The 25,417-nt window shown below is 47.2% G+C and overlaps 1 protein-coding gene across 5 annotated transcripts in view; it reads right to left on the bottom strand.

Annotated features, from left to right (window-relative positions):
* Positions 1–25,417, bottom strand: part of SH3PXD2A (SH3 and PX domains 2A) — a 234,684-nt gene that overhangs the window by 153,845 nt on the left and 55,422 nt on the right. The window contains exon 1 of one of the 5 annotated variants that reach the window (XM_072805453.1): positions 17,147–17,288. The exons of the other annotated variants lie outside the window; for them this stretch is intronic. Coding sequence (XP_072661554.1) covers positions 17,147–17,242 — 96 coding nt within the window. The 5' untranslated portion in view covers positions 17,243–17,288. Of the gene's footprint in view, positions 1–17,146; positions 17,289–25,417 lie in introns of those variants that run through there. 5 annotated transcript variants of the gene reach the window in all.

Here is a 25,417-nt window from a genome sequence, read left to right as displayed (position 1 = left end):
TCAAAATTGGGCACAAATCTTAACTTTCACATGAATATATAAAAACAATAGATTTGGAACTGGACAGCACCTCTAAAAAATTATTAGCAAATCCTTTTTGGAAAGGTTCAGCAGAATTCTCTGTTTAAATGAAATTTTTTTTTTTTTTTTTTTTTTTTTTTTTATGATAGTCACACACAGAGAGAGAGAGAGGCAGAGACATAGGCAGAGGGAGAAGCAGGCTCCATGCACCGGGAGCCCGACGTGGGATTCGATCCCGGGTCTCCAGGATCGCGCCCTGGGCCAAAGGCAGGCGCCAAACCGCTGCGCCACCCAGGGATCCCTAAATGAAATCTAATATCAAATTTCATACATTATAATTCTTGGAGTACAGAGAGCTTATCATTCCAGAAAAACTCACTGAAAATACTATCCTTTTCCCACTGAATTACATTAACTCCTCTATCAAATATCAATTAACCATATATGTGTGGGGCTACTACTTCTGGTGCTGTTCTGACAGCAGCTGACAGATTTATATATCCTGACACCAACACCATCCTTTCTTGATTACTATAGGTTTTTAGTTAAGTCTTAAAATCAAACTTCTTTTTCAAAAATGTTCTGGCCATTCTAGTTTCTTTGCATTCTCAAACACATTTTAGAATAAATTGGTTAATTTCTACAACACAAAATAAATAAATCCCTCCTGGAATTTTTAAAATTGGAATTGCATGGACTCTATAGATCACCTTAGGGAGAATAGCTACTTAACAATATTGAGATTTCTAATCCATGAACATGGTAAATCTTTCCATTTATTTAGCTCTTTCAGTTTATTCAGTGATGTAGTATAGTTTTCAATGTAGAGGTCTTGCACATTTTTCATTAAATTCATTCCTAAGTTTTAAATTTTCCTTTGTGATTTCTCTTTTGGACTTAAAAATCCAAGAAACTCAACTGACTTCAAACACAAGAAACACAAAGAAACCACACCAATTCACATCATAAGCAGATGACTCAAAATCAGTAATAAAGAGGAAATCTTAAAAACAGCAATAGAAAAAATATACATTACATTCAGAGGAACAAAGGTAATGATGGTAGCAGATTTCTTGTTGGCAAATATACAAACAAGAAGATTGGGGAAAGGCTTATGACATATGCAGGGCCCCGAAGAACATCTGCCTTGACTATAACCATAATTCTGCTCCATGTTTGGGAAGCTCAGTTGTGAATAATCCAGCAGGTCCTCCATATCCACATTACATAGCTCTCTTCATCTATAAGTTGGTGACCAAATAATTTATCATCCAAATTGGAAATTTTGAGAGCAAAAGGGAATGCTAACAATTATGTCAGGATAACAAGTGTAAAATAGGATTTCTAGGGCTGTACTGGTTAATGGAGTTGTGTGATCACCCTAACTATGAGTTCCCAGCACCTAGCATCGGTCCTGGTATAAAGTAGGTACTCAATAAATGCTTGCTAGTAAAAATAACATTTATTGAGAATTCTGTTAGGCATTGTGCTAAGACTTTTCACATGGCTTGTCTCATTTAATTCCCATATCAACTCTTTGAAGTAGGTATTATTATTTTCCAGAGAAAGAAATCAATACACAGAGAGATTAAATAACTTGCCCAAACTAGCAAAGTGTGGAACTTTCAAACTCAGGTATTCTGGCTTCAAACCCTGGTCTCTCCACTACCATGATCTGAATGAATACACTCAGTGAAAGCAGGAAAGAATTCAGAAATTCCACCAATAGGGTCACATTCTTACTAAAATTCATCAAGGTGTAAGAATGGCACATAATCAGAAGATCTATTAACACAATTTACCACATCATAAAATAAAGAATAAAAACTAAATGAACATTCTCATATAGGCAGATGAAGTATTTGATACAGCTCAACATCCATTTTGTATTTTTTAAAATTTAGCCAATAAGGGGTGCCTGGAGAGCTCAGTTGGTTGGGTGTCTGCCTTCAGCTCAGGTCATGATTCCAGGGTCCTAGGATGGGGCCCCACATCAGGCTCCCTGGTCAGCAGGGAGTCTGTGTCTCCCTCTGCCCCTCCCCCTGTTCATGCCTGTGCTCTCTCCCTCTCTCTCTGATATAAACAAATAAAATCTTTAAAAAAAAAAATTTTAGCCGATAAGAAATAGGAGTAAATTTTCTTAATCTGAAAATGTTTATCCAAAATAATCCCCTGGGAAGAAACTCTGAGACAAAACAAAGATATTGCCCACTATGACTATGTCTATCCATTACTGTACTAATAATGATCCTTCCTAAGATCCTTGCCAAGGTATTAACAAAAGAAAAAGAAATGAGAGACTCAGAAGGAAAAAATAAAACCATCAGTATTCACAACCAATATGAAACTATACACAGAATCAAAAAGAATCTTTGAGAAATCCACACCTCTGGACTTTGAAATTTTCTAACACCCTTATTAAAAAGAAATTAACGAGGTGGCTAGTCGATTAACTTTGTCTGACTCTTGGTTTTGACTCAGGTCATGATCTCAGGATCATGGGATCATGCCAGAGTTAGGTGGCATGTCTAACTCTGCCACCATCAGACATCTCTGCTGAGCACAGAGCCTGCTCATGATTCTCTCTCTCCCCCTCCCATCCCTCTTTCAGCTCACACTAAATAAATAAATAAAGTCTTAAAAAAAAAGAAAGAAAAAGAAATTAACCCCTAGAAGGTATAAAACACTATGCCTTAAAGGAAAGAAGGATGAAAGAGCTCCAAAGAAGGATGGTGGTAAGGGTCGCACACCATTGTGGATGTTACAAATGCCAATAAACTGTACATTTAGAAGGGTTATATTGGTAAATTTCACGTTGTGTATATTTTATCACAATTTCAAAAATGGTAAGCTTTATATTATATATATCTTACCATGATAAAAAAGAGAGAGACCATAAGATCTCATGGCTTACGGTACAGAAAACCGGCAGAGCATGGAGATGAATTAGAGCTGAATCACTAAAATTCTCTCCCTGTCAGCCCAGGAGCAGCCATGCAAAGACTACTAAGCAGAGCACTTGAGTGTGGAGCCTGAGCTCTAAGCTGCACCAGCTGACTGAGTGATCCTTTGCAAGGCACTTATCCTCGTCTCCGCAGTGGGGAAGCTGATGCAACTCGGGGGGGAGATATGAGAGGCCAGACAAGATGCTGTGGCAGATGTGTTCTATAAACAGAAAGGGGCAGTGCAGGCATGAGGCAGCATGGTAGTTACTTGGAACGTTCCTAGGATAAGGTCAGGTTGAGGGTGGGCAGACAGGAGGGATCTAGGCTCTCTTATCAAAACCACTATAGCCTTCAGGGAACAAACTCCTCAAGGGTCCCTGAAACAGCAGCCAGGGAGAGAGTTAGGAGGCAGAGAGGACCCATCCACCCTGGCAAGGAGCTGCCTGTGGATGCATTAGTTTGCTGAGGATGGGCCCACGCCCTGCTGAAGCCAAGACATAGGACACTGGAGCACACTCCAACTTCAAAAGGAGGCTCAACTCAGCTTCCAAAGTCCTTAACAAGTCAAAGACTCTTCCTTGACCATTTTGGGGAAAATATGAAAGCCTTCATGACCTCAAATCCCTTCCCAGTCTAGCCTTTATCTGTGATGTCACATGAACTACATAAATGCGTTTCAAAAAGAGGGTAAGTCATGGTGTATGGTCTGTTTGGACGCTTGGAGAGCCACATGGACACAAGGGATTTATCTAGTAGTGTTAGATGAGTGTCAAAAAAAGCCACAAAATGGGAGTTTAGGGCCAAATGAGATCAGTATGGGGGCGGGGGTGAGCAAAGCAGACTTCTCAGAAGAGGTCACAGTAGAGCTAGGCCTTGCAGAAAGGAGAAGGAGGAAGGCTTTCAAAAAGCAGGAATGGCAAATACAAAAGCTTGGCATTGGGAGTGTCAGGATTTCAAGATGAAGTAGTCAGATTGGAGTGAATTGACTTGTTCGTGAATCCAGGAAATGCCACCATGTCAGAGAGAGTGGAGGGATCCAGGGTGGAGGCCCCCAATAATTAATTCCAGTGAATTGGGGATGACCACATAGTTGGCACCAGAGCAGGATAAGGCCAGATGCCTGGTGTGCCACCCCATGGGGCAGTTAGGGCATCTGCAAGTACCACTGGAAATGTGACATGATGGAGAGAGTGTCATTTTCCAAGCTCGAGGATGGTGCCACATGTAGTTGGAGACTCTGGGGGTGGGGATGGCAGGTGAGATGCTCCAGATGCCTACTCAGGAAATAACACTCACCAAACTGCTGTCTACAGTGGCGGAGTCTGGTGACTTCTCGGCTTTGCTGTGAGTCTGAGATGAACAACTCGGGACAACAGAGGAGGCTGAGGGTGCCACCAGAGTCTTTCTCTCTCCCCAGCCAGCTTCCCACAGATGCTGAAGACATCATAAACATGTATTTGAAGACCATCAGTCTGAAGGGAGCGCCGAATCATCAGCCTCTTCAGGGAGCCCACACATGTCAATTTCCAAGGTAACCTCTCAAGAAGGCACCGGCCCGGCATCGTGTGTACAAAGGCCACTGGAACACACTCTTAAGCAAAGATTCCTTCACTCTGAGTCTAACTCTGCAAACCCTGCACTGGAATCACTCCTGCCCTCCCAGAGCTGAAATCTCAAGATAAAGAGACTTGGGGGTTCACAAGTGCTCCAGCCTCTAAACCTGCCATGATCAAGCATGCAGGGACTATAGCAGGAACTGTGTGCTCAAAAAAAGTCCAGTGAATTGATCCTCCCCTGTCTGCTTCTCAAGGCTTATTGTGAGAATCAACAGGAATTCAAATATTGAGCAATTACTATGCACCACCCACAAGGCAGGAAGCATTAGGCCTGTGTTGCATAGATAAGGAGACAAGTACACAGAGAAGTTAGGTAACTTGCTCAACAACACACAGCAAGGGACTGACTGAGGCAAGAGTGAAGCCCAGGTCACTGGGCTTCCCAAAGCTTATGTATTTCCCCCTTGGGGGCAGGGCAGCACAGACAGGGTCTTCCCAATGTGTGCACAAGCCACACAGGATCCATACCACCACTATTATGATCTATCTATTGCTTTTCTTTGGGTTTCTTTCTGGGAAACCTTGAATACTTATTTAAGTTGGATGCTAGTTTCCGATCCCTGCTGTAACAGATTACCACAATTTAGTGGCTTAGAACAACATGAACTTATCTTCTTAGTGTTCTGGAGGTCTGAAGGTCCAAAGTGGGTCTTCAGGGGCTAAAAATCAAGGTGTCAACGACACGGTTTCCATCCCAAGATCCCAAGGGAGATTCTGATTCTTCGACATTTGTAGCTTCTAGAGGCCACCTATATTCATTCTTTGGCTTGGGGCCCCTTCCTTCGTCTTCAAAGCACATCACTCCAAACTACGCTCTGTTGTCACAGCTCTTTCTCTGGCTCTCCTGCCTCCCTCTTCTAAGTACCCCTGTGATTACACTGGGTCCACTACACCTGGGTGATCTAAAATATTCTCCCCTTCTTTTTTTTAAAAAAATTGATTTATTTGAGAGAGAGAGAGAGAGAGAGAGATGAGGGCCAGAGGGAGAGAATCTCAGGCTCCTCACTGAGCATGGAGCCAATGTTGGGCTGGATCTCATGACCCATGAGATCATGATCTGAGCTGAAACCAACAGTTGGACGCTCAACCAACTGAGCCACCCAAGGACCCTATATACTCCCCTTCTTGAGATCCTTAAGCACATTTGCAAAGTTCCTTTCACCATTTAAAGCAACACTCACAGGTTCTGGGATTAGGATGTGGATATATTTGGGGTTATTATTCATCCTATCATAAGTTACATTCTAAAGCAATATTTTCTGTAAAGTCCTCAGTGTATGATGTGCGTGCGTGCGTGCATGCGTGCGTGTATCCTAACTGTGTTAGCTTAGGGCTGCTGTTACCAACATACCACAGATGGAGTGGCTTCAACAACAAAAGTTTATTGTCTCAGTTCTGGAGGCTAGAAGTCTGAGATCAAGATGTTGGCAGGGTTGTCTCCTTCTGAAGGCTGTGTCCATGTTTCTCTCCTAGTTTCTGACGGTTTGCCGGCAATGCTTGGTTTGCAGAAGCATCAGCTCAATCTCTGCCTCCATCTTCACACAGTATCCTCCTTGTGTGCATATCTAGGTCCAAATTTCTTCTTTTTACTAGGACACGAGTCACTGGATTTAGAGGCTACCCTACCTCAGTATGACCTCATCTCAACTAATGACATTTGCAGCAACCTATTTCCAGGTAAGGCCGCATTTGAGGTCCTGAGGATCAGGACTAAAACATGAATTCGGGGGGATACATAAGACTTCATCCTCTAACACCAACACACACTGAAACAATAGATAATAATTGAAAGACAAAAGTGTTTGCCGCCCCCCCACCCCCGCCCCCGGCAAATCTTCCTGAATTCACAGGGGATACCTACACAACATTTTGGAAAATGTGAATAATAATAACAAATGGCACAGAGCTAGTCAGATTTGGATTCCAATCGGTTTCCTCATCTGTAAAATGAGGACAGTAACAGAACCTGCCTGACACAGCAGGCAAGAAGAGACAAGGTATGTAAAGCACTTGTCACAGAGTCTGGCACCCAAACACATTAGCTGTTATTTTCACTCTCCTCGTGACACCAGTCTGGGTCCCCAGCGCCAGGAAAAGCTACAGCCCTTAGTGTTGGGGAGGCAGAGGGAGAGCATGGGGATGGACAGGCCTGGTTATGAACATCTAGGGGCCCCAGGGGAGCTGTCCAGCTGGTGTGCGTGGGCTAGGTTTGGGAAGGAGGCCTCCAGCTTTTCCAGCAGCTCATCAGGTGCGTGGGCGCTGCCTGGGACATGTTTGACATTAATGTGGTGGGGTCTGGGCTGATAGCCCAACCCCCGCAGCAGGATGCAGAATGAAGAAAGCAAAATGTACAGGACAGAACAATCCCGGGGAAACCTCTTCAAGTCTAGAAGGTGTCCAAACTGGTGGCTACTCAGTCTCCCCCTGAAACTACCCAGTGGGATCATCGCACACACCTACCTCCCCCGACACACAATGCTGACCCACAGTCTTGGGAAAAAGAGCACTGGATGGGAGTCAAGAGATGAGGGTTCCAGTTCCAGCCTGCTGAGGCTTGTGGGTGACTACGGCAGTTAAGTAGAAATACCTGCCCTGTCCCATAGGTGTTGTGAAGATCCAAAGAGAAGACACATGAGAAAGTGTGGCCCAATGCCAAACACAATTATTCCTACTTAACTTCTCTGAGTCTCAGTTTACTCATCTATGAAATAGGGTCAAGTCCATTTTTCTCCTCCTCTTGGGCCAAAGCAAAGTTGAACAGGGAAACTATATCTGCAAAGCACTTTAACATGTGCCAGGCATAGTGGAGACCCTCAGAAGCACTCACCTCTCTCAGTTCTGTTTGACCATTATTAATACTTTAGCCAGTGATGGAATGCTTGAGCTCTGAAGTCAGAATTTCAAATCATTCCTTCCAAGCTAGGTGATCTTGGCCAAGTTACTTAACTCCTCTGCGACACAATTCTCCCATCTGTAAATTGGAGGTGAGTGATAACAGCCACCTATGGTGGTATGTGGATTCAATGAGATAACAGATGAGCACAGTACTCAGTGCTCGGCTCACTGTAGGTGCTAGATGAATGGGGTCAATGGCTGAAAGAACTTCACAGGCTTCACTTAAGGCTCTTGTTCTTTGTCTCAATGTGAGATCACTTGGGCTCCCCTTGCCCAAGAGGGAAGAGGGTGATGGTAGGGCAGCTAATCACCTGGAAAGCTGGGGGCTGCCAGGGTGAGGTCAGAGACGCTGGATTCAGTCAGCTATGAGCCTGGTTTCAGGTAGGAGGGGCAGAGCTTCCCCTGGACTCAAGCCTGAGGTGTGGTTTCCTACTGAGGAACTGGAGCTCACCCCGGCCCCTCCCAACACCCACAGTGTGTCAGCCCCTGGCTGCTTGTTACTCCTTTTTCCTCTGGTCCCCAGGAAAGTGCATGGCTGGAGGAGCCAGGTGCTACAGCCAGGACAGGGAGTGCTGGGCAGTGTGAGGGGGTGGGGCTGGAGGGGTCATCTGAGACTGAGAGGAAGAGCTTGCACTTCCTCTTCCAGGCAAGAGGGAGCCCTGGAGGACGCTGAGCAGGAGTAACCCAGTGGAAGTGGGATTCTAGAAAGATAAATCTGGCCAATACATGTGATGGAGCAGTGGTGAAAGAGACATCTGTGTGGGGACAGACTGCCAAAGACATCTGCCTCCCCACAGAGGATGAGGCCAGCCTAAGAAGAGCCTGCCCACACTGGGGTGTGTGTATGTTTGTGCGTGTATGTCTGTGTTTTCCAGCAGGGTCCTGGCTGAGGTCACTCTGTTTCCTCCTGGGGTGGGGGTGGGATCTCTATCTATCCCTTGGCCTCATCAGAGACCCTCCTAAGGTTTCTAAGCCCCTCCCCTGGCCCCAAGCTGCCTGACACTCCCCTCCTCCATAACCACCTCCACAACCATGACAAAGAGTGAGAAGAAGGTGAAGAAGGAAGGCGAAAGAACACACTTCCACCTTCTGACTGACCTTCTTTCTGGCTGAACCACACACCCAACCCCAGTGTTTGTCAATTCTTTTTATCCTGATCATCCCTCTAGGTGGCCCAGAACTGTGATCCTCGAAGTGTCCTAGCCACCATGGGATCAAATTCTGACCAAAGTTTGGGGAAAAGACAGCATGTTCTTGGCAGAGATGAGACCAAGGCAGACCTTTGGCAGTCCCAGACCCAGGCTACTGTTCAAGGCAGTGAGATTCCAGAGCTGGTCCCCAACAGGCTCCCTAACATAACTCTCTCAGAGAGAAGACAAGTGGGATGCTTCTAATCGACAATCCAATGTCTTTCCCTTCCTCCATCCTCTTCTCCAAACTCTTCTTCCCCCATTGTGTTGGAATAAAAATGGGTCAGGCTATTTCCAGACCCACCCTCATCTTTCTCCACCCTCATAAAGTCTTGTGCAAAAGGGAAAAAACAAAAGAATGGGCTATAGAAGAAGGCTGGTGTCACTGGGCAGAGTACAGCTCTTTCCTATGGCCTTGCCCTGGTCAATATGGAACCCTGGCTTCCCAATAGCTTGCCTCTCCTGTGCTTGGGAGTGCTGTTGATCAGCACCAGCATTGGTTGGGCCATCCTAAAACTCAGGAAGGGTGCTTAAAAGCTTCTTCAAAGGTACTGGAAGCCCCAGAAAGACCTTAGGCTGTCAGGCTGACCTGGCAAAAGCCAGGCAGGCCAAGGGAGTTCTGGCCAGGAGCACTCTACACCAGGTGACTTGGGCAGGCCTGCCCACACCTGCAACTATTTTCTTCCATTAGAAACTTCACAACATAAGAGACAGAAACATGTGAAACTCCTCTGAGGGTTCCAGTGAAGAGAGTGCTAAGTTGCACCATCTCCAATGCTGCTGTCATCTGCTCCCATCCAATGGTTTTATCTCTGGCTTCTTAACCTTTGTTGGCTCTCTGCCTCCCAGGAACACAAGCCTATTCATGACGTCTGCCCCAACTTGCCTCTCCAGTCACATGTCCTGCTACCTCTGCACATCCCCACACACTGCATGGCCTGCCTGCAATCTTCCCTGGATATAAGATGCAGGTCCCCATTCATGCTATTGTGTGCCTTTGCATAGAATTCCACACCCCATGTGAGCTCTTGCTGTCAATATCTCTGAGGCCTTTGCACAGGTTTATCTTTCATTTACTTTCTCCTCTACATTGCTTCTGTAGTTTAGTCATATTTTTAGAACTGTACTTACCGCTATATTGCAATTATTTGTTTACACACATGCTGCCTTTCATAGGCTTGTACATTTCTTGTAAACAACATCTGTGCCTTGATATGCTCACTGTCCATCATAGCATCTGACTCATAGCTGGACTACAACTAGACTACATCTCCCAGCCTCCCTTGCTGGGAGGTACGGTCATGTGACTGAATTCTGACCAGTGGAATATGAACAGGGATGACATGTACCTCCTCCAGACAACCTATAAAATCTCCCTACAATCCTCCCTCTCCTGTTGACTGGATACAGAGATCCATGGGGATGGTGGGTGAAGTCCCCAAATGGAAGAGTTTGGGTCCCGGAATAACAACTTGGAGCGCAGCCCTCCATGAACCAGTTTGGATCTATGAGCAGGAAAAAATCCTCTATTATAATGAGTCACTGAGATTTGTTACACGGTATAAGCCTGTCCTGACTAATACAAGGAGCTCAGTCATGGTCTAGTGAACCAAATTGAAAGAGGGAAGACTTAATATAAAACATGCCCCTTCGCCCACCACCGATCCAATCAAGTCAAGCATCACATCCCCTACATGATTGAACTATACCCGAAGCCAAGCCGTCACCGTTCTTCCCCCTAACCTATCCACAAAATCACACATACAGCACTTAGAATGCTAAGTACTAAGGAAAGGTGGCCTAACGAGGGTGGGGATTGAGGAATTGCCAGATGACCTGTAAAAGTCACCACAGGTGAATGAGCCCCAACTTGAGATCCTTGTTCCCTAGGCTTGTAGAAGGCACACAGAGACACAGAGTTGTATTGCAGGGAGGGCCCTCCTCCCCACACAGGCATCTACACCCCTGCTCACAGGAACATTTCCAATGATGGGAACCCACCACCTCTGAGGCAGTCCACACCACCCTTGCCAGTTTCTGGGAAGTGCTAGAACAGCATTCCTCATACAGATCCCAAATTTACCAGGCCAAATTCCCATGCAGTCACAAAGCCTGGGACCAATTAGGGGAAAAATCACATTTGGACAAAAGGAAGAAAAAATAAGAGACGGATCTCAAATGTATCCTTCCAACACACTATGTCCTCACGATGCAAGGTGTGATCTGAGACTAATCTTATCATCATTTGAGAGTTTGGTGGAAATGCAAAAATTCAACCCCAGGGAGACCTACTGAATCAGAATCTGCATTTTGACAGCATCTAAGTAGTTTTTGCGCATACTAGCAGTGGAAAACTCTGGCTGTTCTTTGCTATAAGGGTTCCAGCTAATCTTTAGAGGTGTCCTCATGGCAAGTACAGCCTCTCCGTGAAGACAGACAAATAGGAGGAGGAACTGGAGCTAAATTGTAGAACTTGCCTTTAGAAGAGGGGGGGTGTAGGTCTGGCACCCCATTCCCTACACTCAGTACTAGCTCACCATGCATTCAGGTGTTCATTCAACAACAATTTCCTGAGCACTGCTATATGTCAGACACTGTTCTGGGCCCTGGGAAAACAAGCTAAGGAGCAGGCAAGATCCTGCTCCTCCAGAGCTCACACTCTAGTGGGGAAGAGATAGAAAGTGAGTAGACAAAGACTCAAACAAGATCATGACAGATTGTAATAAGTGTTGTGAAGACAATGAAATGTAACAATGTGACAGGGCTGGCAGGCTCTCTGAGGAAGTGGTCAAGGAAGGCCTTTCTAGGAGATGTCATGTGAATTGAAGCTAGAGTGCCCAGGAGTCAGCTGCTTGAAAATTTGGGGGAAGTTTCTAAGAAGAGGGAAAAGCCCTGAGGCAGCACTGTGCTTGGTGTCCCAGGAGCAAGTGGGTGAGTAGTGAGATAGAGTCAGCAAAGGAAGATGCAGGAGACAAATCTAGAAGAGCAGATAAGGGGCAGGAGGCCACCACCCAGGGCTTGGGGGCAGGGTAAGAAGTTGGGAGCTGATTCCCAAAAGAAAGGGAGACTTCCAGAAGGTTCTATTTTTTTTTTCTTCAAGAAGGTTCTAAACAGGGGTGTGATATGAACTGATTTGTTTTTTTTTTAAGATTTTATTTATTTATTCATGAGAGACATACACACACACACAGAGAGAGAGAGAGGGGAACAGACAGAGGCAGAGGGAGAAGCAGGCTCCATGCAGGGAGCCCAACGTGGGACTCGATCCCTGGTCTCCAGGATCACACCCTGGGCTGAAGGAGGCACTAAACCACTGAGCCACCCGGGCTGCCCTGACTTATGTTTTTAAGGATCACCCTGGTTGGTAGAAAAACAGGAGTGAGAGTGGGGAGACTCCTGAGGAGGCCAGTTCAGTTGTCCAGGTGTCCTGGACAAAGGTGACAGGACTAGACCAGCATCGGGACACAGGAGATGGAGAGGAAGGAGGCAGAGCCTGGCTGCATTTTGAGGGAGGTCAAATGGAACGTATTGACTTACTATTGGGTTGGATATAGGACATGACTGGCCAGGTCTTGGGTGATCCCAACTGGGTTTGAATCCTTTTCGCACTTTAGGCACTCCTAATAGCTGACCCAGGCAGTCCAAGTACCCTGACTTTGCCTCATGGCCACAAGGGCTGACACTGCATCCTCTCTCCTGAGAGCTTCCTCCTTGGTCACTGAGATTGGCCCTTCAGCCCACAGGAGTCTTTTCTTGGAACTTCTCTTTAGGACAAGAGCTTCCTGGCGTCCCTTCACATTTGCGGAAGGTGAAGGGAAGGTGGTGTGCAGATGGAAAAAGAAAAATCCCCAAAGCAAAAATGAAAATTCAGGCACAGTTGCCAGGGGGACCCTGATAAAGCAGCCCAGGTGGTGAGGCAAGCCATCAGAGGGGCCTCGGGCTTCCCAGGCTCCGGGGCCAGCACTGCTTAATCAGGCTTTCCTGTGGGGAGAGCACTACTTCTGCCAGGGAACTGGGAAACACAAGAGGAAAAAGTCCCCTGGCAGAGCACGGTGCCCTCCAGCCCTGGTGCCTAGACGGCAGCCCACTGCTGACCTAAGTGATGCCTTCCTCCCAGAGACCTCATAAATGTGGCAGCTGTCCACCCAGCACAGGTGCAGAAAGAGAAGGAGATGCAAAGAGAGCAGGGGCTGGCTGCTTGAGGACTGTCAGGCGCCTGTGTGCAGGCCTACCTCCCTTTCCAATTCTCCCTCCACAGAAGCAGGAATCTCCCTGACCTTCACGTGTGCCCGAGACAGTCCTGCCTCCACACTTTTGCTCATGCTCATCTCCCTGCCCGCACTACCTTCTCAGTTGACCTAAAGCCCGCCTTTCTCCTGGACCCACTTAAGTAGAACCCAAGGCCAGAGGAAGGGAATCTAGCAATTTCCAGACACCTCCTCAATCTGCACCACTGTCTGTCTTTCTTTTAGAAACTATCTGAGGTCAAGTATACCTCAATAAAAAAAAAGTATCAGGCAAATGTGGCAAAACTGGAACATTTGTTAGATTTGGCAGGTAGGCCCACTGATATTTTCTGTAGGATTAAACCATTTCGTAACTAAAAATAAACAACAGAATAGAAAAGCTGACTGGCTGCAATGCAGAGAAGCAGCTGGAAGGGCCCAGCTGGAGCACTGAGAGTCCCGGTAAGAATGCCATGGATGCAGCTGAGGAATAAGGAGGGTTTGGCTGAGGGGCCAAGAGACAGTGCGGGGGGGGGGGGGGGGGGGGATGGGGGGAGGTGGGGCGGAAAAAGAGAGGAGGAAGAAGGAAGGAGAGGGATGTGGGGGGGAGGAGAATGTGGCGAGGGGTCTAGGTAGGAGCTGGAGTTGGTACTTGTGGAGGGGCAAGCATATGCATGACTTATAAGTGGAGATGCCTTGCAGGGCAGCCAATGGGTCAGCTCATGGACAGCCCCACCCTGAACCCAGTGACTTGCCCGTAACAGGTGCTCATCCTCTAACCACCCGTAGGTGATGACAGAGACTCGGACCAGAGGACAGCCCCTTTCTGAGAGAAGATGCCCAAAGGAGAGCAGAACCCTGCCCCAAGCCTATGCCAATGCTCTCCCTTACCCAGATCACCTACAGCTGGTGAGCTATTTTGGGGACCAGCTTGACCCTACAAGGGCTGCTCCCTATCCTGCCCAGCTATTTCTAGCAGGGACAGGTTTGGGGCAGGTGTGGCCTTAGAGGAACAGGTAGCATGGAGTGGGGAGGGATTAGGTGATGGAACAGATAGATCAGACCCAGGGGATCCTCTGTTCAGCCAGGGAAGGGGAAGAGCCAGCCTCAGGTCCTTGTCTGCCATGTCCCCAGCTCTACCCACGGGGACCCAGGGCGCCACTCTCTAGAGCAGCCTGGGTGGGGGCTGAGAGCATTGCCAGCACCCTCACAGCCAATGGGACCTAGGCACAGCCGGCCCAGGGAAGGGGGACTGCAGTCATGTCTTTTCTGGGAAGGGAAGAGCCAAAGGCTGGCCATCAGAGGTGCCTTGTGGAGATAGGGCAGCCTCCCACCAGGGTGCTAAGACTGTTGCCTAATTCCAAAAGGAATGACTGGGGAAAGGTTAACTATGAGGCCAAGGCCAAATACTCCCCTGACAAGGGGAAGCAGCCTCCCTCCCCCCCACAGGCTTTGACCTCCAAGGTTGCAGACTTGTCAGGCCTCTGGCTTATTAGGTCAGTGACCCCTATACAGACCAGGGTCCTGTCCTGCCCTGCCCTTCTCCCAGAATCCTGCTCAGAATGTGACGGCAATGTGGTGGGGGAGAGAGACCCTGACTGACAAAGACATACCAGAGTGAGAGAAAGAAAATGCCGCCAGAGAAGAGTCTTGGGAAGGCTCAGACTCAGGAACCCTCAGAGAGACAGAGATAAAGAGAGAAACCAGAAAAAGAGGGAGATGTAGGGGATCCCTGGGTGGCTCAGTGGTTTAGCGCCTGCCTTTGCCTTCGGCTCAGGGCATGATTCTGGAGTCCCGGGATCAAGTCCCACATCAGGCTCCCTGCATGGAGCCTGCTTCTCCCTCTGCCTGTGTCTCTGCCTCTCTCTGTCTCTGTATCTTTCATGAATAAATAAATAAAATCTTTAAAAAAAATAAAATAAAATCTAAAAAAAAAGAAAAAAAAAGACATCCATTAAAAAAAAAAAAAAAAAGAGGGAGATGGAGAGAGAACACCACAGGAAGAATCCAAGACTCAAAAGAAGAACAAAGGAAATGAGCAAATGCACAGAAACTGACAATTTTTTTTTTCCCTCTCTGCTCAGCCTAAAGCCTTCCTCCCCAGCTTGGGCACAGGGTCAGGGCAGCAACCCCTCCAGCAGGCAGCCTGACCCCGTCTGCTCTGTAGCCAAAAGCCTTCCTGACAAGGGCGGGAGAGGACCAGTCTCCTCTCTGAGGTGCCAAGGGCTCCCAAGGGGGCTCTGCAGTGCTCTGGCCTACAGAGGGGCCACATCTAAGTTACACGTGACAATGGACAGAGGGGATTCAGCATGTGGATTCCAAAACCAGACTGCCCAGTCTAAATCCTGGTTCGCCCACTTGCAGGGAGGGTGGCTCTGCAACTCTACCCTCCACTGCCTTGGTTCTCGACTACATAGCCAAGAAACCTATGCTGCACCAAAAAACATACACACTGATGGAGAGAATCTCAGTTTTGAGTCCTCCTACATTTGGTAGATGTCTTGGCCTGTCTCCCCTGTCTCGGTCCCTGCCCCACTGCACTGTAGGATGGAAGAAGTAGGCATGGCCCAGCACCACAACAGGCACACACAGTTTCCCTTCACTTTCCCACTGGTGGGGGGTCCTCCTCGAGAGGTTCCAAAATGAAGAGTGGAGCCCATCTCCTTGAGGAGCCAGACAGGCTGGCCTTCATCGGAGATGCCTTCAGGAGACCAGCCGGCACTGTCTCAGTAGGAAGAATGGCTGCTTGTCACATGCCAGAACCACCCTCTCTGCAAGCATCTCAACTCCAGCCCATACAGCAGCCTCCTTTTTCCTGTTTGGTTTTTTTTCCCCCTGAGGGTATATCTGAATGTGGTCTATTTAGCCCTAGGGACACCACTGTGCCTGCCCATTCCCAGCCTCCTCCCCACCCTGCTGCCAGCACTGAGTTCAGACTCCAGTGTGGCTGAACTGGCCACTGTGTTCTAGTGGGCACCAACTAAATGCTCCCTAATTAGCAGATGGAGCCAAACCCTGGTTGGCATTTAGGGCCATTGACTGGCCAGTTCTGCAACATTCATTTACCTCAGCTTAGGGGTGCCCAGGACCTTTCCATGGCTGGGAAAATGTTCCCCTCATCCAAATTGGACAGACATGGTGTCCACAGAGCCCCTGCCCTCCTCCCGAGGGGCCACAGGCAACATCAAGCATGACTACCAGCCTGACAATTCTCTGTATCTGCCCTGGGCTCAGTGGGGAAGGCTTCCTGGGCCTTATCTCCCAGAAATCTCACAACTCTGAGGCTGCTTCTGTCCTGAGAGCCATTCCATAGCTGTTGGAGGCCAGGTAACTTTTTGGGGTCACCCAGCTGGTGGGACCCATGTACACACCCTTGTTGGTCTGTCTGATAACAAAGCCTAAGCTTTCCATCAAGCAAGAAACTGCCGCACTCAGAGAGCCAGGAATTTGGCATCAAGAATCCCACAACCTCTTTTGGAGAGCCTGAATTCACCCCACTGTGGGGGTCTCTGAGGAACCTAAGACCCTTCTTCCTTGGCTCCAGCTAAATCGAGGATATAAAGGAAACAAGAGTCTATCCTCCAACAACTCTTAGAACAGCCTGGTCTGAGGGAACATCCTTGAGATGTACGAATCACAGCACCTAAAATCACATGGGGGCTAAGGTCCAGCCAGGGTGGTGAGGAGTTTATGAGGGGTCACTACAGCTGGCACTCTGGGTCACCCAGCTGGTGGCAGTTCACTTTCTGGGCAGGGAGGTAAAGAACAAACAGTCTTCTCGTCTTCCCTCGAGCCCATAACTCAAGCTCCCACAGCTCACCCTGGCTGTCCCACATGTCTAGTTTCACATGAGTCAAAAGCAAAACCAACTGTTACCATGGGATGAAGGGGTTTAAGTATGCCAGGATCTCCAGGCCCAGAGCCGGGAGCTGCCTTGACAAGCCAGCCAGGATGCCCACGGGGTGCGGGCCTGATGGCAGTGGTCTACCCTTTGGGTTGCTCACTCATTCTGCACCTTCTGCCCTGCCCTGATTCTTCCACCAGCTGGTGGCTCAGGTTTAGGCCAAGGCTGTGGGCCTGGCTTTTCTGCCCAGGACGACCCCAACTTTCTCCTGCGAGGTCCCCAGTACTAAGTACTCCTCCAAAGGTGCCAGGATTCACTTGAAGTTCTCTCCTGAGGGAAGGGAGTGCCCTGGTCATAGCTGAAGGCTTCAGAGAGCATACACACACATACACACTCACACAACACTCACCTGGCCACCACCAAAGATCTTCCATCCCTTCATTCTCCAGTTTGGAGGGGGACGCTGTCCCCCACTCACTGTCCAGCCAACTTTCCTGTTGCTCATCCAAAGTGGGTAGCTGGGGGCCCGGTGGGGAAGAGATTTTTCTAGGTCAGACCTTTGGGCCTGAGGCCAGAGGAGGCAGGAGGTGACAAGCAGCAACCACACTCCAGGCCTCCCTGATGTACCACCCGAACACACCCTGACATGACACCTGATGCCGGGAAAACAGGGTGTACAGCTCCAAGCAGTCACGCAGGTGGTGTGGCCTGACTCAGATGCTGCCTCTGGCAGAGCTGAGGTTTATTACCCAAGAGAGGTGGGCGGAGGTGGGCAGGACATATGGGTTGAGCTCCAGGAAGCAGCCGATCCTGTGAAGGACCTGCTGTCTGACCTCTCTGGGAGCTTGAGAGAAGTCTTCCACTCTTCTCATGGGCTTCTTCTCCCTGGGGAGGGTGAATAACTCCTCTCCCACCAGGAGCTTTCTCAGTGATGCAACAGGGTGCTCTTATCCTCCTCAGCCAAAAACTGAAAGAGGACTTCTGGATGGGAAGCCAGAATTCCAGACTCATATGAACTAGAGGCTAGGGTGCCTGAGTCCTAGTCCTGCTGTCACTCAATGGCCTTGTAATTTGGACAAGTCACTTCCCCTGCTGCAGCCTCACTTCTTTATCGGTCAAGCAAAAGGAAAAAGACTACATCAGAGGGTAACCAAGAATTTTCACTCAAGGTGCCTTTGCCAATTGACAGGTAGTCTCTCTCTGAAGGTATTTGGTTTCGTTTTTTTAGAAGGATTCTGAGACCATGTCTGAGCTCATGATCGATGAATGTCTGCCATAGATGTGGGATGGGAACATGCCATGATCAGTTAATGATGTCTGTTGTGGGCATGAGGCTGGAAAGTGGCAGTGTGACCTCTAGATATGTATTGTCCTGGTAGGGGATCTCTAAGGGCCTTCTGGTTATAAAACTCACAATTCCACCCAGCAGGCATGGTTAACACTGGTTGGCAAGCACGTACTTCTTGTATTGTGATATTGGCACACTGTGGAGTTCTCTCCTTGAAAGACACATTTTCATCAGCCCTGTAGGACTGTTGCTAGAAGAGCAGGTGGCCTCCTGAACTGTCTCCATCCATCCGTATTCACAAGACTTCACCCAGAAGGTTACACACAAGGAAATAATGCCAAGATTTAATATCCAGAGGACATTCTAGCTTTTCTTACAATTTTTCCCATGTCTACAAAGGAGCTTCCTCACCCTGTGAAAATCCCACCCCAGCACAGGGAGGGAATGAACAATTAGCAATGGGCAGAGATGGCTCCCGGCCTTGTGGTGCAGTCACAAGTGAGGGTCTCATCTGAGAGGGCCTGTGTCCCTTGAACTCCCTGGGAGGCATGTGCCTGGGTCACCTATAGACCATTTGCTAAGAACACCCTTTGCAAATACACACAGGTACCAAAGAAGGTGCTCACAGATGGAGTTTACTTATCTGTATAGGAAAAGATTAGTTTCCCAGGGACACCTGCAGCACAGTGAGTATCCCACAACTTTGGGCAGCTTCAGAGAGTCAGAGGAGTTCCTCTCCTTCTCTTTGTATCTTTAGGCTTTACTTGGCTGGAAAGTTCTGATGGCAGGCTCCACTAGAGCCCAAGCTCTTTCCTCTTACTTCCCTTTATACACCATTGTGTGAGGCTGTCCCCCTCTGTACTCTGCCCCAAGTCCACCACCATTACCCCACCCCCCTCTCCATCTATTCTGGACCTGGGAGGCATACAGGGTTATTTCTGAAACCACAGGATTAGGGAAGCTGCACAAGAAGGGGTCACTAGTGGGGTACCAAGGAAGCCCAGGATTCATTCCATCCTGAGCTGGCCTGGAAGTAACATTTCACCAAGCCTTCCTCTCCCAACCTTCCCTGGAGAACAGATACCCTTAGCACTCCCTCATCCCCACCCCCACCAACAGTAGAGCCTGGCAGAGGAGAAACCAGGAGTGAGAGGAAGCTGGAGTTCACCCTCAGGCCACAGGGGCAAGATGAAAGGCAGTAGTTAAAGCAGGAGCCAGCTCCCTGAGGGGAGGGAAGCCAGCCATGGAATTCCCAAGAGCTACTGGAATCCCCAGAGGGCTCCCCCGGATTCCCCATGTGCTACATCAGGAATCTAAAAGATGCCTCCTTCCAAGAGCAAGGAAAAAGAGCGACTAATAATTATTTATTTTCCTAACAGTGTTTTGGGGAGGGAGGTACTTTGGTAATCGCTTTTTAGAGGTGGAGAGCTTAATCTAGGAAACCCTTAACACTGCCACCTGCCTGGAGGCAGGCTGAGCAAGGGATGACTGTGATGACTGTGAGGCCTATTATCAGTGGGACACAGGAAGAAGCTTCCACCTGCATGGGGAGTGGGCTTCTCCAGCTATTTCCTGAGTTAATGTTCCTGTGGCCCTACCTGCTGAGCTTTCAGGTTCTCTGTCCAGAGTGTCCAGGCTGGTCATTACTCTGTGGGCTTTCTTTACATGACTTATTTCATTCTTAGTAGTACCCCATGAGGCAGGTATTTGCATTACCCTCACTATACAGATGAGAAAACCAACGTGCAGAGAGGTTAAAGAACTCACCTAAAGGTTATATTCAGTTAGTAAGGGCTGGAGCTGGCCTTGGACCCCAATAATACTGGCTATGGAGGACCTGCCCTGCACCCAGGACCCTGCAGCTCTGAGTGTGTTTTGAGCAATATTTGAATACAAGATTCCAGTTTGACAAGATAATTTGAACTGGTCTCTGGGGTTTGTTGTAATGGGTTCTAACCAGTTACATTCCATAGGAATGATTTAGAATGATGGTTCAGGAAGTATGAGGTAATGTGATTTTAACAATTATTGTCATTTTCTTTCTTTTGTTAGATATGCTCTTCCTGTCTAATTTTTTTACTTGTGTGTTTTCTGTCCCATTATACTATAATGACCATGAGACATATACTTTATTTTAGACCTCCCACTCTTCCCACCTTCTCCCATAGGCATCTTTTTAATTATTAAATATTAACATTGTGGGATGCCTGGGTGGCTCAGCGGTTGAGCATCTCCCTTCAGCTTAGGGCGTGATTCTAGGTCCTGGGATTGAGTCCGCCATCGGGCTCCTAGTGGGTAGCCTGCTTCTCCTTCTGCCTATGTCTCTGCCTCTCTCTCTCTGTTTCTCTCATGAAATAAAATCTTTTTTTAAAAAATTAACATTGTAAATAATACATGAATACATTCTCCTTTTTAAAAAAGGTAAAACATTAAAAATAAGGGTAAGTTTTCCCTTTGACCAAGATCCTCTTCTCATTGATGTCCCCAATCATCTTCCAGAGATAACTTTATTACCAATTGGAAGTGCATCCTTCCAGATCTTTAAAGAATATTTATATACTTAGGCTGTATATGTCCTTGCAAAAGCACATCTTGCTGTTATTTTTGCAAAAATGCCAGATTGTTTGAAATCCGCAGTGGTCATTCATTAAAAATTAATGTTTCTTGGAGATCTATCCATGGAATTGAGATCAATCTTGTTTGTTTTGACCGTTGTACAAAGTGCTATGAGAATACCACCATTTACTTAGCGACCCTCTGTGAATGGTCACGGTGTTTCCCATTGTTGCCATGGCAAACAACGTGAGGTTCTCTGTACATTCCTGGGACTGGAGACTGACCTCAGTCAAGACCAATGTTCTCTGTCCAGGGTATGTGAGCAATCACAATGATCCACAGCTCACCGCATTGCTGGAGCTTGCACTGCCATGCCCAGCACTGGAACTCTCTACAATCCTTGGAACAAAACTGTTCTTAGAACTTGGCAAGTTACTTCCCCAGGCTTTGCCCCGCCGCTTTTACTCTAGGGTCAAAGACTTCAAACAACACAGAGATTGCCTTGATGATTAAAAGAGACTGCAGAAGAGCTACTTCTCCCTTCCCCTTTTCTGCTGTCAGGTTGGCCCCTGGTGCACATCAAGATCTCCTACCCCTACTCCGTCCCTCCAGTCTGACCTCAGCTGAGGTCTGCTCTGAACATCAAACCAAACTACAGCAAAGCTTTGGACTACACTAAACAAAGCTGAACAAAACAAAAACTAAACCACATTATCAGTGTAATAAGTAGAAAGATGAACACAGATGTTTACCTGCCAAGTGAGGGGAATAGAATAGAATTCTTATCCTTCTAAAAATGCAGTGATCCTGTAATGCTCTACAGATGACTTCAGAATACGCCCCCACATGCATACACACCCGTCCCAAGGCCAGTAATGAATGATGCAGGGATTATAGTCTTGTTCATCCATGTGAGCCCGGCTATTTGAAAGCTAGAAAGTGAGTACAACTCTAGGTGGGGTAGGTGGGTGGAAAGTCTAGAGAGATGAATAAGGAAGAGAGATTAAACCTCTTCAAAACAAGCTAAATCCTTTAGAGCACATGAGCAATCCTGAACAACCTTCTTAACTCCATCTTGCAAGCAGTGTGGGGGAAGCCTAAGGGCCTCTCCTGGCTCTCTTCAAATATTGACCCTCTGCGCTCACTGGCCGGAGTTCAGACTAAAAGGCCAGCAGCAGCATAGAGCCAATGTTTGCAGAGCAATTACTGCAGCCCACTGCCTTGTAGGTCAGATTGTGAAACAACCTTCGGTGGAGCCGGACCTTCAGAGAGCCTTCCGGTCCTTCCCCGGTGGGTGCTACTTAACAGTGAAGGAGCTGTGCAAGGACATTTACAGAGGCTGGAAAGGTGGTCCAGTGCCAGAGAGAAGCCAACTTAAGAGCATCTGTGGCCCTTCACCGTCCTCCTTCTCCCCTTAACTGCACCTCCGAGTAATCCAAGTGCTTTATGGCCAAACAGGCCTCAACATCAGGCCTTGTCCCAGACAGCTCCCTCCAGGACAGGTCCCTTTCCTAGTCAGATAGGCTGAGTGGTGGATTATTTTTAGAAGAAATCAATTTCCACATGGAGACCAAGAGCCTCTCTTCTCCCTATTCCCAACTTAACATCTGAAATGCCCTTAGGAGCCCTCTCTGGCTACTGACCTGGTTTCCAGAAGTGTTTGGAATAGTTGTTGAATTGAATTGCTCTATTGATGGGTCAGATCATGGTGGTGCATAGTCTCCTTCTTCCTGTTGGGGCCCTAAAGATTTTCGAGGGCAACAGGGGAAGGCCTGGGAGGGTGGCAGAGCCACCCTCTGGGGTGGGCGTAAAGCCAGATCAAACCTGTTACGGGTCCCAGGTGGTCTAAAGCAGCACAGTCCAAAAAAAACTTCTGTCATGATAAAAAAGTTCTATATCTGCTCCATATGTAGCCACTAGACACTGTGGCTTACTGAGCACTTACAGTAGAGCAAGTATGACCAAGAAAGTAAATTAATTTCATTCTTAAAAATTAATTAATTTTTTTAAATTAATAATTTTTTAATGAATTTAAATGTCAATGTTAATAGCCACATGTAGCGAGCAGCGACCACAGTGAGCAGCACAGGTATAAAGCCTCTGTACCCGGGGCTTGCCAGTGGGCAGGAAGAGGGGCCACATTCAGGGCATAGCCCCTTGTGTGGAGGAGACAAAACCACTGGCTCTGAAGGCTGAAGGCAGACGATATGGGGAGAGAAAGGGGGTCTTATCCTGGTGTCCTTGGAAGGATTTCAGGGGGTATGAATGACCAAAAAGGTTACTGGAATTATCTATGTACACTCATGCATCTGTCTGGGGAGAGAGTCTTTTGCTTTATTAGAAGCATAAAAGAATCCCTGATCTCAAAAAGAAGAGAAAATAACTCCTTGATCTGTCAGATACAACTTCTTCAGAGAAGCCCGCTTTGATCCCAGAGTATAAGGTTTCTCTGCAGTATCTTTATGGTACTTTTCTTTGTAGCATTTGAAATAGTATATATATATATAATTTTTTTTTAACTAAAACCCATCTTATCTCACTAAGGGATAAGTCCCATAAATTAAGCAGTAACCAAATCTGCTTTGGCTCATTAATAAATCCCCAGAGCCTGGCATACTGCCTAGTACATAGAAGATAGGCACTTAGATTAGATAGATTGAGGGTGGGTAGGTGGATGGATGGATGGATAGATGGATGGATGGATGGACGGATGATGACAAATGGACAGAAGGAGGCAGGCATGCAGGTATAAATGAATAAACAAATTAACAAATTAGGGACATACTTAGGCCAATAACTATAATTCTCAAAAAAACAACCAAAGATCCCCAAACTGGCATGGAGGTATGGGGCTATATCACTTTAGGCTACTGTCCCAATCAGAACCATACAGGTATCTTTTTTGTTCCCTCCTCCCAAGGGGAATGCTCTTTCCTTCCTCTCTATCCACAGCATTTTGCTTGTCCCTTAATCTAGCATTTATTTCATCTACAGCGGCCTTTGTTGCTTTAAAGTCTACTTCTCCCACCAGATTTCTAGAAGGAAGGGAACTTGTCCTTCTTAACTTAGCATTCCTTAGGCTGTGTCACTTATGTCCTGCAGAAGTGCAAAATGTGCTGGAGGCCAGTCTACTCTTACCCTGAGCCTGCCTGACTTATTTATCTTTATACTTCCACCCTCACTACTCACAGCAGGGTAAGACTGCCAGATTTAGCAACTGAAAATACAGGACACACAATAAAATGTGAATTTCAGATAAACAATGAATCACTTTTTTTAGTATAAGTATATCCTATGCAGTATTTGGAACACTTATTTTTTTTTATTTTATTTTATTTTTTTTAAGATTTTATTTATTCATTCATGAGAGACACAGAGAGAAAGGGAGAGAGAGGCAGAGACATAGGCAGAGGGAGAAGCCTATCTATCCCGGATCTCCAGGATCAAGCCTAGGGCCGAAGGTGGCGCTAAACCGCTGAGCCACCCGGGCTGTCCCTGGAACACTTTTATAGTAAAAAATAATAATTATTATTATTTATCTGAAATTCAAAATTAATTGGACATCTCGTATTTTATCTGGTGATCCTACTCCAGGGCCTCAAAGGGAGCAGGTAGCCAGTAAGTAAAGAGTATGGGTGGCATGGGGGAGACAGGAGAATACCGAGATAAATGACCAGCTCTGTATATAGTCCTAAGGCTTCAGATAAGGGTAGAACAACAGGCAGTTACTGAGTTATCTGTGGGTTCTCTTCCCCAGTGCTATGCATGAGCTGGGGAAGAGACCCATTAATGCCATGGGTAACATCAAAGAGACACTGTCTCTCCTCCTTTCTGCTCCTGCCTCCCCCTACCTGCCACCTCCTCAGGGCCAATTGCCCTGGTACGTGCAATGGGATTGTCCATTCCCAAAGATCTCAGATAGATTTGCTCATTTAAACCTCACAACAACCCTACCGGGTGGGTACTATTTAAATCTTCATTCCACAGATGGGAAAACAGAACCTAGAGAAGTTAAGGACTGTTTCTAGAGTTACACAGAACCAGAGCCAGTAACCAGTCTTAGGCAATGTGTTCCCAGTGCCTAAGCTCTAAGCCACTCTCTCACACAGCTGCTCAGAAAGCCCAGTGGCGAAGGCACCAATGACCAGAGATAGGATTAGCAATGCTATTTCTTCTTCCTCTATAGGAGCTGCCATATTAAAATCAGCAACCTTGACAAATAAGAAAGGCTTTCCAAAATGAACACCACTAAAAGTCATCATGTCATGAGTTCTGTAAAATGGGTTTACAAAGATGCTATGCTTGGCTTAAAAGTTAAATTCCAAAGAATCATCCCAACCCCTTTCCAAACTGCATCTACAGGATGGCAATGACCCATGTAGATAGGCCTGGCCATGCTTACAGCTGGAGCCAGCACATGGCACAAGATGCTCCATGCTGTGTGTCCCAACACACAGGAAATAAGCCCTCCAGGCAAGAAAGAAGTAAGGGGAACAGCATTCCTTTCTTGTGAGGTTCTGTAACTAGAGAGGGGGTAAGAGAGCAGAACAGAAGGGGGGCGGAAGCTCTGATTTGAGAGTTTCCGCTGGCTCTCAGACCCTCTCTGGCTCATCAATGAGTCCTTTCAGGGTTCCGTCTCCCAAACTAACTTATCATTTCCTGTCCAGCACACTACATCCATTGACGGGGTATCAGCAAATCCCACCAGTTTATACCAGAAGGATCCAAGAAGATTGGACAGGAATGGGGGAGGTGAAGGGAGGAAGAGGCAGGAAGGTAAGGAGTGGATTTCCATCTCATACTGTTGGATTAAGATTAAGTAAATCCTTTTATTGT

This window comes from Canis lupus, chromosome 29, assembly GCF_048164855.1.
Source record: "Canis lupus baileyi chromosome 29, mCanLup2.hap1, whole genome shotgun sequence".
NCBI classification, from domain to species: domain Eukaryota; kingdom Metazoa; phylum Chordata; class Mammalia; order Carnivora; family Canidae; genus Canis; species Canis lupus.
Note: the sequence above shows the minus strand (reverse complement) of the source record. Positions and strands in the feature narration are given on the sequence as shown.